The sequence below is a fragment of the Lepidochelys kempii genome, chromosome 2 (assembly GCF_965140265.1).
Source record: "Lepidochelys kempii isolate rLepKem1 chromosome 2, rLepKem1.hap2, whole genome shotgun sequence".
NCBI classification, from domain to species: domain Eukaryota; kingdom Metazoa; phylum Chordata; order Testudines; family Cheloniidae; genus Lepidochelys; species Lepidochelys kempii.
Genome location: NC_133257.1, coordinates 22,962,763 through 22,975,979, shown reverse-complemented (window position 1 = coordinate 22,975,979; position 13,217 = coordinate 22,962,763). Strand labels below are relative to the sequence as shown.

Below are 13,217 nucleotides of genomic sequence, written 5' to 3'. Positions count from 1 at the left end.
ACCTAGTGCCTTGTCTTGATCTGACAAACCAAGACACATGGGACATGGGCTGGGTGGGGAGAAGTCTGTGTAACTCACACAGCTGTTGAGATACGTGTGACCTCAAATATTACTGATCCCCGCCCCGCTCCTCCCAAAACAAACAAACAAACAAACAACCGACTCCCCAACAGCCCCACAGTCTGGAAAGCATTTGTCCCTCATTACTGTTGAAAAGACTCACAGCAGAAAGAAGGATCCCAGCTTCTCAAACAATCCTCTAGTGAGACAGAGAACCCTACATCTGTAGAAACCACAGCGGTACAGATTTCAGATTTTTCAACTACTTGAAAAAAATCTGCTTTAAAGAAGCATCATCACAGTAAAACTCTTTCTACTTTTCAAACCAGAACATTCTCCCCAAAAGGAGATGCACCGTTCCTGGAGACACTGCAATACCAGGTCAATGCATGGGGTGGGCAGAGCAAGCTCCTAGTCCAGCCCCCTGTTCCAAAAATCAATTTAATATACAGTCCTTAAATAAAGGACATATCAGATATCAAACTGATAAGAACAGATACTACACTTGATCTGAGCTCCAAGGAGCCGAGAAGCGATGCTGAGAGTCTGCGACGCACCGCACACCTCTGCGCCCACCGCTTTCTACCTCACCGTGACGAGCTCCCAGACACGCAACAAACACCATAACTAGGTAACTCTAAGTGAGGAACCCTTCCCCAAAATGACTCCCGTGGAAGAATTCAAAGCAAGAACCCTTAACACACAATTCTGTTCAAAGACAGACAAGTCTTGCAGCCGCCTTCCTCTTGCTGGTTTTCCTGTACGCTCCTAATTTGCACAAACCCACCCACTGACGTGGGACTAGCAATCTCTCACTGTTAACTCTTACAGCAAAACAGGGCAAAGAAAGCCTATGCAAGTGCTATACCGCAGCTCCTTCCCACAGGCTGACCCCTCCCCCACAGCTCCCCACACCGCAGCCAGGGGCTGACCCCTCCTTCGCCCCGGCTCCCCCCACCACTGCCAGGATCTGGGGCTGACACCCTCCCCACACCGCTGCCAGGGGCTGGGGCTGGCCCCTATTCCCCCCCCCCCAAGCTCCATTCTACCTGGGGCTAGGGCCCCGCCCCCGACAAGCCCTGCTGCCTGACACCTCGTGTCGCCACTCTTCCCCCCCCCCCCCCCCCCACACACGCACGTTCCTCCACGCCCCGCTAGGGGGTCGCACCGGACTTTTTTGGTAAACTGGGCATTTGCTTATTTGCTCTTGCCAACTCATCAGTTGGCAAGAGCAAACGGGATAAATGGCCGTTTTTGTCAAAAAAGGGAAGAAGAAAAAAAAAAAAGGCAGGATGGCCGGAACAGAGCTTAAAAAGGGAACTGCTCCCAGCTAGGGCTAGGGCCCCACCCCCGACAAGCCCTGCTGCCTGACACCTCGTGTCGCCACCCCCCCCCCACAGGCACCCCCCACAGCCGAGAGGCTAGAACAATTCCCTACCCTGGCGCTGGACCTGCCCGAGTTGCGCTGCCAGCTCAGCCTGGCAGACACCGTCAGCTTCCAGCAGGGACCATGAGTGTGGCCAGTGGGCAGGGTGTCAGGGAGTGTGTCTGGGGGCTGCTGGCCAGTGGGGGATCTCTTGCGGGGCTGTGGGGGAGGTCTATGTGTTGGGATGCTGGGCAGTGGGGGGGTATGAGTGGGGTGCTGTGTAGTTGTGGTGTACTGTGGGGAAGGTGCATTGAGCAGTAGTGATGCGGCTGTGTGTGGGGTGCAGGGCAGGGGTGGTGATGTTCAGGCCGCTGTGCATTTGTGGTGGAGGGTCTTTAGGTGGGTTGCTGGGCATAGCAATTCGAGGGGATGCTGGGAATAGGGAGTTGGGGGCTGTGTGGCATGGCATGGGCCCATCCCAGAGGGGAAGGGGCACGCTGGCAGCAGAGGGCTGGGTGGGTCAGTGTGCGCCTGGCAACTGCCGTTTTGTGTACAGTGCCATTGCACTGGGCTGGGTGGAGTGGGGCCAGCCCCACCATGCTATGCCCCATTTCCCCTGCTGGCCCCATGCTCTGGGGACCGACCTCCCCACGCCACGCTCCTTTGTCCCCATGAGGGCCCACAAATATGTTTCACACTGGGCCCATAAAAGGTTAATCTGGCACTGCACAGAACTGTTTCAAACATACAGGCAATCGCATGAAATCAATTCCTTTCCATTGTAGGGCCTCCGTCATTGGTGCACCTCAGTCCCTCTGAGGTGATCCGCTGGTTCCTTCTGGCCTTGAATCTGACTCAAAGGGCCACGACCTTCCTCCCCTAATGCAAGATCAGGCATTATATGCATGTGTTTATATTGCTTTCTCATGGCAAGGCTGCGGTTAAGAAAGAGCAGGAGGCCTTATATGCTGACAGCTAACAGAGCTATTCCATTAGTTCAAATATTAGCTATCTATGTTTCTGGGGTTATAGGATTCTAGGGTTCTGTGTATGTAATTTATTGTGGGAAGAAATAATTTCTCTGTAAGTAAAATTGCAAGCATGGTCCCACTAATAAAGCTCATTTTGATCCCTCTTGTAATTCCATTGACTTAAATTGAAGTTGTGTGCTCAGCACCTCTAAAAGTTATGCCCTAGGAGTCTAAGCATGGGTATCCAAAACCAATGGTCACTCTTGAAAATGTGGGCTGTTGAAAACGTGCCTGTTTTGTCATCTGTAAAGTGGAAATATTAATAATACATACTCAAAGGGATTCTGTGAATGTTTGTAAAGAACAGTGAGATCACTAGATCTTAATGGAAAAAGTAAAGGAATAATATTTTGATACCTAGATATTACTGTGATGGGCACATTAAAGATATATGCAATTGATTATGAAGATCTTTTTCCACTTCCTTTTGTAACATGATATAGTTAAATTAGCCACACTGTAACTAATATCCACCATGTTGTATGTAAATCCCAAGCACCCATCTAGCAAAAATATCTATTTTAGGGTTTTACTTAACATTTCTTTTAATCTCCCTTAATTTCGTTCCCATATAGTAACAGGGGGATTATATTTGACAATTTGACAAGTCACAGTACAGAAATACAGTCTGCTGCTGCAAGCCAACATATTGTCTTTCTTGGTGATTACTAAGAACCAGTGGAGAACTCCCTAAATCACAATGAAGCAATCTTTTAAAAAAGAGAGCATCCAGGCCCCAATCTCATTGGCCTCAGCCAATCCCTTGAGTCCAACTTCACTGAAAAATGGGAGAGATAATAGGCAAGTGGTGGAAGATGAGATTTGGGCTCTGCAGGCCACTACTGTTTTATTATTCAGCAAGCTTGGAGGCCTGTATGCATCCGACAAGTGAGCTGCAGCTCACGAAAGCTCATGCTCAAATAAATTGGTTAGTCTCCAAGGTGCCACAAGTACTCCTTTTCTTTTTGTGTATTCAAAGAGTTATTTTTTGGAGGAAGTAAAGAAAACGCAGGGAGGGAGTCTCCCCTGGGGGAAGCTATTCCCTTGGGTGCCTTCCTGACCCGCTCACGCTCCCCTCTTGCCCCGCCCACTCAGCTCAGGCCGGAGCCGCTGGCCCTTTTGTCTGTCAAACACGCACAGCCTCCCCAACCCACAAAGGGAACTACAGTTCCCGGCAGGCGCCAGTGCTTCCGGGATGCGTGGCCTGTTCCATTACCCCTGGGGTGGGGGTGGGGGCTAACTCTCCCGTCACCGCGCTGCATTCATCAGGTCCAACGGACTGTACCATGGTTCGGACACCCCCTATTCTCCTCTTCCCGCGCCGCGGCCGGCGGGAGAAGTGGCGGTTGGTGCGGAGCCGCCTCGGGGTCCGTGCAGCTGTGAAGCAGGGAAGCGCCTCCCGCCCCTCGCTGCGTGAGGATGCAGAGCTCCGACCTGGGCAACAGGGCGCAGGGCAAGATCTGGCACCGCAAGCCGGCCCCGGCCGCGCCGCAGGGGTAACGGGACGGGGGTGGGGGAGGACTCGGAGGGAGGGGGCAGGTGGGAAGAGGAGGCCGCCGGAGGGCGGTCATACTTGTATTACTCATCTTAGGCTGGCACTTAGTGGCCTGGCTCACGGATCCGCTTGTGTGAGGCGCTGTACAAACCGAACGCAGCCAGGCTCGGCCCCGGGGAGTTTCTAGTCTAAGCGTAAAACCAAGGACCTCAGACGGGCACCGACAGAGGGGAGAGGACGGAGAAACAATGAGGCCGTAGGGGTCAGCGTGATAGGCCTTGGTCTCAGCCCACCCCCTATCCTAACTCAGGGGTTTTCAAACTGGAGGTCAGGACCCCTCAGGGGGTCGCAAGGTTATTACATGGGGGCTTGCGAGCGGTCAGCCTTCACCCCAAACTCCCTTTGCCTCCAGCATTTATAATGGTGTTAAATACATTAAAAAGCGTTTTTCATCTATGGGGGAGGGGTCACACTCAGAGGCTTGGTATGTGAAAGGGGTCACCAGTACAAAAGTTTGAGAACCACTGTCTAACTGTTACTAAGTATTTTGTAGGCTTCATGGCCAAGAAGAGTTATAAAGCGGGATTTGAAGGTAGATAATGAGCTAGACTTGCAGATGTTTACAAGGACACCACCTCCTGCCTTGTGGGGCAGCATGGGAGAAAGTACAGAGGTGCTTTTCTGGAAATTGAACATACTCAGTGGAGGCGGGTGCTTTGGGCTGATCAGAGGTGAGCTGAGAGAGTGCTTGAGAGATGTTAGCGAGGGTGGAGAGTGAAAACAAGCATCTTATGTTTGATGCAACAGAGAGGAAAGAGACAGTGGAAGGACTCAGAGAGGGGTGACATGGTCGAAGTTATGGGCTAGGAAAATAATATTAGCAGTAGCATTCTGAGTGGCTGTGAGTGGGACAAGATTGCATTTAATGTCAGGTCTAGAGAGAAGGATGTTGTGGTAATCAAGATGAGAGATGAGAGCCTGGACCAGATTTTTAACTGTTGATGGCTAGGAAATGCCATATTTTAGAGATGTTATGCAGAAAGAGAGAGTTCTCAGTTGAGCGGTTTCAGAGTAACAGCCGTGTTAGTCTGTATTCGCAAAAAGAAAAGGAGTGAGTGAAGTGAGCTGTAGCTCACGAAAGATTATGCTCAGATAAATTGGTTAGTCTCTAAGGTGCCACAAGTACTCCTTTTCTTTTCTCAGTTGAAGATGACACACAGGTTACGGTCCAGGTGACACACAGGATGATGGTATTGTCCATAGTGATCAAGAAAGGAGATGGTGGAGAGATTTTGGGGGAGGAAAGTTAGAAGCTCTGTTTCAATCATGTTCAGTTTAAGATGGACATCAGCAAGGAGACGTCAGAAGGACAGTAGCATTCGCTTATAATTTTCCAGCAAACATATTTTCAACACCCCAGCCTACAAGGATGTTTGTTACTAACCAAAGCAATATCGCCTACAAATAATAAAAAACAATATCGAACATAGCTGCTGAATTATGTTCTCTTTGTGGAATTGTTACTGCAGCCCTTATCCTTGCTCCTTCCTACATCTCTCCTGCTGACTGCTATCCCATTGTCCAGTGTTCTCTTATTGTGCTGTATATAAACTTAGGATGAGGTCCTGCAAGTACTTTTAGGTGGGCAGCACTGAATCTGTGCAGAGCCATTTCCAAGATCTAGCCCCTCGTCTGTAATCTCTTTCAGCAGAGAATTATCAAGCACAGTACTGTATAAATAATACATGTCCTCCACAATTAGAGATTTTTCAAAATCAGGTACTACTTTAGGATACTATTTGTTTATCCCTCATGCACATCACACCATGCCCTGAGCAGTCAGGAGTTTGAACAACATAAGACATTCTGTGATCTTGCAGACTGTGGAGTAAAGATTATGAAGAAAAGCACAATACCCTGTGAAATGGGAATGATTAGAAAAAAAAGAGAAGGAGACCCATTGGCAGGCTAAGTAAGAAAAGACCCTGAATCCTCAAGATTGGAGCTGTTTAAGGCTATGGCTTGGAGAGAAATCCCCTCCTATGGGCCTTCTGATCTGCCACCAAGGAGAGATAGGGCCTGTGTGTTTATATCCCCACAGGACATCTCTTAAACAGGGATTTGCTTTCAACAGGATGACACAGGATTGGTGTTTAAAAATGACAAACTTCCTGAAGAAAATTAAACAATTCTAATAGTATTGCAGTAAATTTATGTGTGAATTATTTTGAGGCATCATCAGTGTGAATAGCAAAAATATGCATAATCTCATTTTTAAAAATTGCATTAGACAAAATTGCTTGAAAGTTCCCAAGAAAGTTTATTAGAAATATAGGCATGTGATGGTAGAGAACAAGTGCAAAAGATGAACTGGTATAACTATCATGTATATTGTATTCAAAAGTTGAGAAACTTTTTGTGTAATAGTTAGGTAGAGAGGTTCTGATTGTGACTCCATAAATTGAGTTTATTATCAGTTTTCTTTTTATTCCACTTAGAATGTAGCTGGGTTACTTTATTTTTAGAGAAGAGTTTGGGTGGAGAGGTGAGTTAAAGAATTAATCTTCTGTAAATATTGCAGACTGACACAACCACTCCTGTGGAAAAGTTGGCTTTTAATTTTTGATGTTGGGGTAATTTTCCCATTGTACTTTTTTAATGGTGTTCCTGATATTCTCCCATGATGAAAATATTACCAGTTACCATTATAATAAGAAACCTAAAATAAGTAAGCTTAAAGTCCATCTGGACTCATTCTTATTGACCCTCACTTCTTTTCTAAAAATAATAATATAAATAATAAATTTAGCAGGCAGTTTACAGTAAAGCCAGCCCTCGCCTCCTCCTGCCAGCTGGCCCATTTCTTTTGCCCTCTTGAAGACTACCTTATCTGGAGAAGAGAGGAACCTGGGCCTGGGCCTCTCCTTTCCCCTTCTATTGATTCCACTTCAAGCTGTAGTGGGTGAATCCCTTTTGAGAGATGCCCTGTGGGGTATAATCACACAAGAGGCTCTGTCTCCCCTTTCCACTTGGTGGTCAATTAGAGGGCCCCTCAAAAGGGATTTTCTTCCAGGCAATTGCCCCGATTCTTGAAGGGAGGGTCAGACCCATGTGCTCTTCGCTCTCCTACCCCAATCTTTTGGTGCTAGCTACTGCTTTTTAGACTACCAGTATCTCCTTGGCTGCTGCTACTACTCCCATCCCCTGCTAATATACAAACCCAAAGGATAGATACCCGTGAAAGACAGAAATGGAAGAGAGCCAGTTTGGGCTCATAACATCTTAAGTTATTAGTGTGACATGATAGAGATTGGGCTGACCCTAATTTTTAAGAACACAGATAAAAGCTGTCTTCAGTGATTTCCCTCCACCCCCCAGCATATAGTTCCTCACTCCACCTAATCTAAATGAATTTTTCTCATGAATCATAGCTACTTTTCAGTTTTTCATTAGATTTCTTTACAGAAGGTCTGTTTACTGCTTGTCAAGACAGCAGATAATCTCTTGTGTAATATGCTTTTAAAAACTTTTACAAGTGTATGTTCTTCCTCAAAAGTCAATGTCTAATCAGAATTGCAAGAACATAACCTACGAATATTTTTATATTGGATATATTTTAATGATTGTAGAGAAAAGTATGCTAAAGATGGTGTAATAAACAAAGTGATTTGTTTGCTTTCCTCATAGAATCATAGTAAACATTATTCACAGTGCCACAGGATATCATTCAAAGACAATACGTTTTCTGAATGTGGCCTTTGACAGTTCTGGAGATTCTTTACTTGCTGGAGACCACCAAGGGAATATCTATGTTTTTGACTTGACTGGAAACAGGTAAACATTTCTCTTGCCGTGTGGCTCTCAGTTACTCTTTTTGTTAATCTATATTGTTGTCTTAGGTTTCTTGACATACATAACAGTCAGTTTTTTGCAACAGACCTCCCCCTTAAGACACCCGTTTTTGTTCGTTAAACGGGGTTTGTTTGGACTGGGACTGGTTGGGAGGGGAAGGGAAGACTGCATGAAATTTTCTTTCACAAGGTAAATTATGTTCAAACTGATTAGCATATTTAGTTCATTGGACACTGAGTTGAAGTGTTTCTGACACTATTGAGCTTTTGTTGGTTTTTGTTTTTCTTTTTAAATAGATTCCATCTTGTTCAGCGAACGATGCAGGCTTGCACTGCTTTGGCGTTTAATCTTCGCAGGAGGACTGAATACCTTGTGGCTTTGGCAGATTATTCCATTAAATGCTTTGATACAGGTAAGACGTATTTAAAAATCTGACTAAAAAAATAAGAATAGCTATATTTTCATAGCAAATCCATATCACAATTAATCAAGCACAATAATTAGTTATTTCTGATCTGACTAGCAGTTGAATGGCTAACAATATTGGCAATTCGTTGTTCAGAAGTTAATCTTCAGAGATGATGTTACTTCCCTTCCCCACCCCCCATTTAGGAAGTGCATTCTTACTGCTACTGTTTCAGACAATCTGGATTTAGACTCTTTTAATTAAGTAGTGAAAACCAACCAGATATAGTTCTGTACTCTGGTATTCTTCCACCAGTATAATTGCTGAGAATTGTAACCAACGATAGAACTAAATAGCTACTAATCAGGTTATAAAGAAGTATATTCATCAAAAAACTAGCTTGCAAAATGGTGAAATAGAAGTATGAAAATGTGTTAAACTCCCAGGCCTAAAAAATTAATTAGGATGTTGCATCTGAATATATGATCCTGTGATCATAGCCTGCTATTCATTAAACCAACCTTCCTTGTATGTATAAATAGGAACTTCAGTACTCACTCATTTCACCCACAAGTTAAAACAGGTGTATAATCCTGACTTAAGCCTGCAGACTATGTTGTTTTTTGAAGGAGGGCGGGTAGTTTAATATTGATGTTCCCACTGGCAAAGTCTGCCTAGGAGACATATCCAGCTTGTTTGGTGGGCCCCGTTCACAACTTTTAAGACTGATCGCTGAAGACAGATTAAACAAGTCTATGCAAGATAGCTGTAGAAAATAACTTACGAAATCCATTACTTCACACTGATCAGCAGGATGGTTTTTTCCATAATGTATAGGATTACATGAAGGAGAACTCACTTGTTCCTCATTTGTTGGATAGTGATGATAAATAAAGGTACATTAGGCATTCTCAAGAGACCACACCCTTCATATTGTTTGTACTGAAAAATACTAGCACTTGTTGCTTCACTTTGCTTAACTTTTTAATCAATTTCATATACACCATAGACACCAAGGAGCTGGTTAGTTGGATGAGGGGACATGATTCTTCAGTATCTTCAATCTCCATCCATGGTTCAGGCAGATATGCCATTACTACATCCACTGACACAGCACAACTCTGGGATCTCGATACCTTCCAAAGAAAAAGAAAGTTGAACGTCCGCCAATCTGTGGGTATTCAAAAGGTCAGTAAAGAGTCATTGTTAAACAAATGGTATATAAACATACCAGAGAATACAACTACATACTAAAATCAGGAGTACTTTAAAAATATTCTTTAAAAAAAATAGATCAATCTTTTCTTTGTCCTCTAACCATCTCACCTTTGCCATCAGATCTCACAAGATAAGGTTATGGGATAGTAGTTGTGGAGATCTGCAGGGAACACCTAAGCACTGCATAAAGTAGTAATGTTTCGTCAGTATTGAAGCAATGTTAGAGGGCACTATGCTGCAGGAGATTCATTTGAAAGACTGTGCCTTAAGACGGAGGTCTTCACCACTTGTGGCCACTGAAAACCCATTACACTTTTTCTAAGAGTAGAGCTATTAACTCCGGTTTCTTTACTGGATTCTAGCTAGTGCTATTATATTCAGGAAGTCACCCGGTAGCTTCAATTAGAGATACATCTTTCACTTCCTGTCCTAAAATTGTTGTGTAGTGAGCACTGTTCAAATAATTGTCATGTTTATCCCTGAGGTGTCTGCACTTCATTAGGGGATGAATTTGATATATCCCTTATCAATCAGCAAGTGATTGTAGTGTATTCCACATTTAGCATATGTGAGTGGGTAAAGTTTTCTGCCAATAGCCTTTGGAATGTGGTAGAATCCATGAGTTATACTGGCATTAGATAAGATTCAGAGAAGGGCAACTAAAATGATTAGGGGTTTGGAACGGGTCCCATATGAGGAGAGATTAAAGAGGCTAGGCCTTTTCAGCTTGGAAAAGAGGTGACTAAGGGGGGGATATGATAGAGGTTTATAAAATCATGAGTGGGGTGGAGAAAGTGAATAAGGAAAAGTTATTTACTTGTTCCCATAATATAAGAACTAGGGGCCACCAAATGAAATTAATGGACACCAGGTTTAAAACAAATAAAAGGAAGTTCTTCTTCACACAGTGCACAGTCAACGTGTGGAGCTCCTTGCTTGAGGAGGTTGTGAAGGCTAGGACTATAACAGGATTTAAAAGAGAACTGGATAAATTCATGGAGGCTAAATCCATTAATGGCTATTAGCCAGGATGGGTAAGGTATGGTGTCCATAGCCCCTGTTTGTCAGAGGGTGGAGATGGATGGCAGGAGAGAGATCACTGATCTTTACCTGTTAGGTTGACTCCCTCTGGGGCACCTGGCATTGGCCACTGTCGGTAGACAGGATACTGGGCTGGATGGACCTTTGGTCTGACCCAGTATGGCCTTTCTTGTGTTCTTATGAGTTTGGTTCCATGTTGAAATAAACGATTAAACCAACAAAATAAAAAATAATTATGTAAACTTTGAATGAAAATTTACCATGTTGGATGCTGATATATAATAAAATAATGTAACAATGCAGTACAAAGATAATAGGGCTAAGCTGAAAGCCCTTGAAGTCAATGGATACCTTCCCGTTGATTTCAGTAGGACTTGAATCGGACTCAGCATAAGGAAATTCTCTGAAGAATAGGTCTTAGGTCTCTTGTGGGTTATGCTATCACTTCAGTAGAATTATTTCCCTGTATTTGATTATCTGTTATTGTTGTATTACAAATTGTCAACCATGTAGTATTAGGTATATACAAATTTTGAGAATGCTGAATGAAGCTTCTATTTTAAAATGCCAGCTCAGCTGAAGTTCAGGAATTTGTCTTTGTAGTCTGTGTACGTATTGTGGAAACTTTAGATGACTATTATTTTTACCTACATAGTGGCCATTGTAATATGAGTGTATTACAGAAATTAACATGAATTGTTTCATTGAAATGGCACAGATCAGACCCACCTCACCATCTGCCATTCCTTTCCATGAATGAGATAATTGCCTTCAGTCTGTGGTCCAAATTAAGGAAAAGCCAGGGTGATTAATGTTGCACTGCATCCTCAACATAAGGTAAACTTGGACTTCAGCTGGCTGAACCTGGTCACTGACAGAACGAATACTATGTGTGCTGAGAGGATTTTACTAAAATCCCAAACTAGTGCCTCTCCTTTCTAAAGGTGATAAATTCATACAGCCCCTAATGTAAAGAATCTTCTCATCAGGAAGCTGTGTGATTCAGTGGATAGGGCACTGAATTGGGAGTCAGGAGATCTTGGTTCTGTTCTTGGCTCTGCCATTCATTTGCTGTGTGTCCTTAGGTTAAGTGATTTGTCTATCTGAGCTTCAGTTTCCCATCTTTAAAGTAGGGATAATGATTCTTACCCACATTTAGTGCGTTAAGAGGTATGACTAAGAAGTGCTAATATTATTATTAGAGTATGACTGGGGACACTGACTGTAAAGTTACATTCCGTTTACTTCCTGAACCATCTTGATGGTTTTGCACCAGTCCCAGCAGTGCACAGCTGGGATCCTATCAGTTAAACACAACTAGTAAGATCTATACCACCTATGCTCAAAAAGTGCAGGAGCAAAAGCTAACGAATGAAACAAAAAGCCCCTCGTGAGGTTGGTAGGTGAAGAGAGGCAGTTTTAATTGGGAGGGGAAGAAAAGAGATGAAAAAGGGACATTTTGTTCTGTCCCTTCTCCCAGAGTGCCAAACTGCCATTTCAACATCACTTTGTGGCCCTTTTTAACACACTTTTTAGAGTAAAACAAAAACCAGGAAACGAACAGAATACCCCAATTTATTAAAATAAAAGAACAGCAACTTTCAACTTGCTTTAGGGCAGAAACTGCTGCTGGAAGGGTAGCTGGGTTTCTGAGGAGCAAGGAGTAGGGAAGGGCCCAAAATCATATATTTTAAAGGCCAGAAAGGATCATTACGATCATCAAGGTCTGACCTACATGGCACAGGCCAAAAATTTCATCCAATAATTATTGTATCTAGGCCAATAACTTGTGGATGAACAGAAGTATAACTTTAAGAAAGACATCCAATCATGGTTTTACAATGCAGGTGATTTTATACAAAAGACTTCATGTAAACAATAAATATATTCAAAAGAGTTGAGAAAAGGTGTTTGTTACATTTTTCCTATTTTTCATTTATCATAATAGGAACTACTTTGACAGTGGAACAATAGTTTTCATAACTTCTGACAGCTGTGTTTATATTTTTTTTTTATATGATACATGAAATTAATGAGCTATACACTAAAAATAATAAACCACTTCAGGGACTGAAGGCAATTGGTACACTTCTCAAGCTCTTTGCAAGTCTTCAGGAAGACTTCTGATATGTGCACTGATAGTACACTAATGTGCACACTACCATGTCTTATTGCTAGGGCCTATCAAATTCATGGTCTGTTTTGGTCAATTTCACAGTCATAGGATTTGAAAAATTGTAAATTTCATGATTTCAAATATTTAAATCTGAATGTCATGTTGTTGTAACTGTAGGGGTCCTGACCCAAAAGGGGGATGTGGTGGGGTCGCAAGGTTATTGTAGGGGGGTTTTGGTATTGCCACCCTACTTCTGCACTACTGCTGGAGATGGTGCTGCCTTCAGAGCTAGATGACCAGAGAGCTGCGTCCGCTGGCCAGGAGCCCAGCTCTGAAGGCAGTGCCGCCACCAGCATCAGTGCAGAAGTAAGGATGGCATGGTATGGTATTGGCACCCTTACTTCTGTGCTGCTGCCTTCAGAGCTGGGCCCTGGGCCAGCAGCCACCACTCTCCGGCCACCCAGCTCTGAAGGCACCGCAGAAGTAGGGGTGGCAGTACTATAACCCCCTTACAATAACCTTGTGACCCCCCACCCCCGCAGCCCTCTTTTGGGTCAGGACTCCAGTTTGAGAAACGCTGGTCTCCCCCATGAAATCTGGACTTTTGTGTACTTTTATTCTATACTACATAG

General features: G+C 43.8%; 1 protein-coding gene and 1 non-coding gene across 3 annotated transcripts in view; one reads left to right on the top strand and one right to left on the bottom strand.

Moving 5' to 3' along the window:
• Window positions 1-404: 404 nt before the first annotated feature.
• Window positions 405-597, bottom strand: LOC140908032 (U2 spliceosomal RNA). Its single transcript, XR_012157737.1, has one exon. It is a non-coding gene; the product is annotated as a U2 spliceosomal RNA (small nuclear RNA).
• A 3,169-nt stretch (window positions 598-3,766) lies between these two features.
• TBC1D31 (TBC1 domain family member 31) overlaps window positions 3,767-13,217 on the top strand; it is a 33,943-nt gene continuing 24,492 nt past the window's right edge. Inside the window, exons 1-4 of one of the 2 annotated variants that reach the window (XM_073330211.1) lie at window positions 3,767-3,953; window positions 7,640-7,786; window positions 8,101-8,216; window positions 9,220-9,398. In XM_073330211.1, coding sequence (XP_073186312.1) covers window positions 3,877-3,953; window positions 7,640-7,786; window positions 8,101-8,216; window positions 9,220-9,398 — 519 coding nt within the window. In that variant the 5' untranslated portion in view covers window positions 3,767-3,876. Of the gene's footprint in view, window positions 3,954-7,639; window positions 7,787-8,100; window positions 8,217-9,219; window positions 9,399-11,187; window positions 11,307-13,217 lie in introns of those variants that run through there. The other variant, XM_073330212.1, reaches the window with a different exon arrangement.